A 788-nucleotide genomic window follows, 5' to 3' on the forward strand; every position below is an offset into this window, starting at 1 on the left:
AGCTTCAAGGCCAAGTTGATTGCATATCTTACATTGTGCATCTGGTCTCTTCCAACATTCAAATGAAGGATGACTTAGTGCTGGCAAAGTGGGTAGTTTTTCCTTGAATTATTACCCTTGCTTTGAGTTTTGTGGTTGGCTACCAAAGCTTCTTCAACCATACCATCCTGCCTCATAAGCCTCCTTTGCTCTTGCGCCTGCACTGTATTTAACAATTCTACCAAAGTAATCTTGGACAGGTCTTTTCTGTTTTCCAAGGTAATAATTGATACTTTGTATCTTTCAGGCACTGTAACAAGAATTTTTACAACAATTCTTGAATCTTTAAATTTTGTACCAAGCAATCTTACCTTATTAATAATGCTAAGAAGTCGGTTTGAGTACTCTTTGACGATCTCAGATTCCTTCATCTTTTGCGATTCGAATTCCCTTATCAGATTCAATACCTTCATGCCCCGTATTCTTTCATCTCTGATATATTCTTCCTTCAGATAATCCCAAATTTCTTTTGCTGATTTAAAGTTCATAATTCTCATGAAAATTATCGGAGAAACACTGGCAAACAAAGTTGCTTTTGCTTTTGATTTTTTGATTTTCTTTTCCTTTTGACTTTTGATCGGGGCCACCGTGGGATTATCGAGCAACGAAAGAACATCATAATCCTCCTCCATGACCTCCCAAAGATCTAAAGCCTCAAGATAAGTCTCCATTCTTACTGCCCAAAGATGGTAATTCTCACCATCAAAGACAGGAGGAGCTATTTGGGAAAAGTTGTTTTCAGAATTCAT

At 37.3% G+C, this 788-nt stretch overlaps 1 protein-coding gene across 1 annotated transcript; it reads right to left on the reverse strand.

The window, feature by feature from the left end:
• Positions 1–115: 115 nt before the first annotated feature.
• On the reverse strand, positions 116–788 carry LOC124893839 (the record flags this gene model as incomplete). The annotated part of the gene is made up of 1 exon (XM_047404690.1): positions 116–788. A coding segment is annotated over exon 1 (673 nt), but the record flags the coding sequence as incomplete, so codon positions are not given.

The sequence above is a fragment of the Capsicum annuum genome, unplaced genomic scaffold (genome assembly GCF_002878395.1).
Source record: "Capsicum annuum cultivar UCD-10X-F1 unplaced genomic scaffold, UCD10Xv1.1 ctg66182, whole genome shotgun sequence".
NCBI classification, from domain to species: domain Eukaryota; kingdom Viridiplantae; phylum Streptophyta; class Magnoliopsida; order Solanales; family Solanaceae; genus Capsicum; species Capsicum annuum.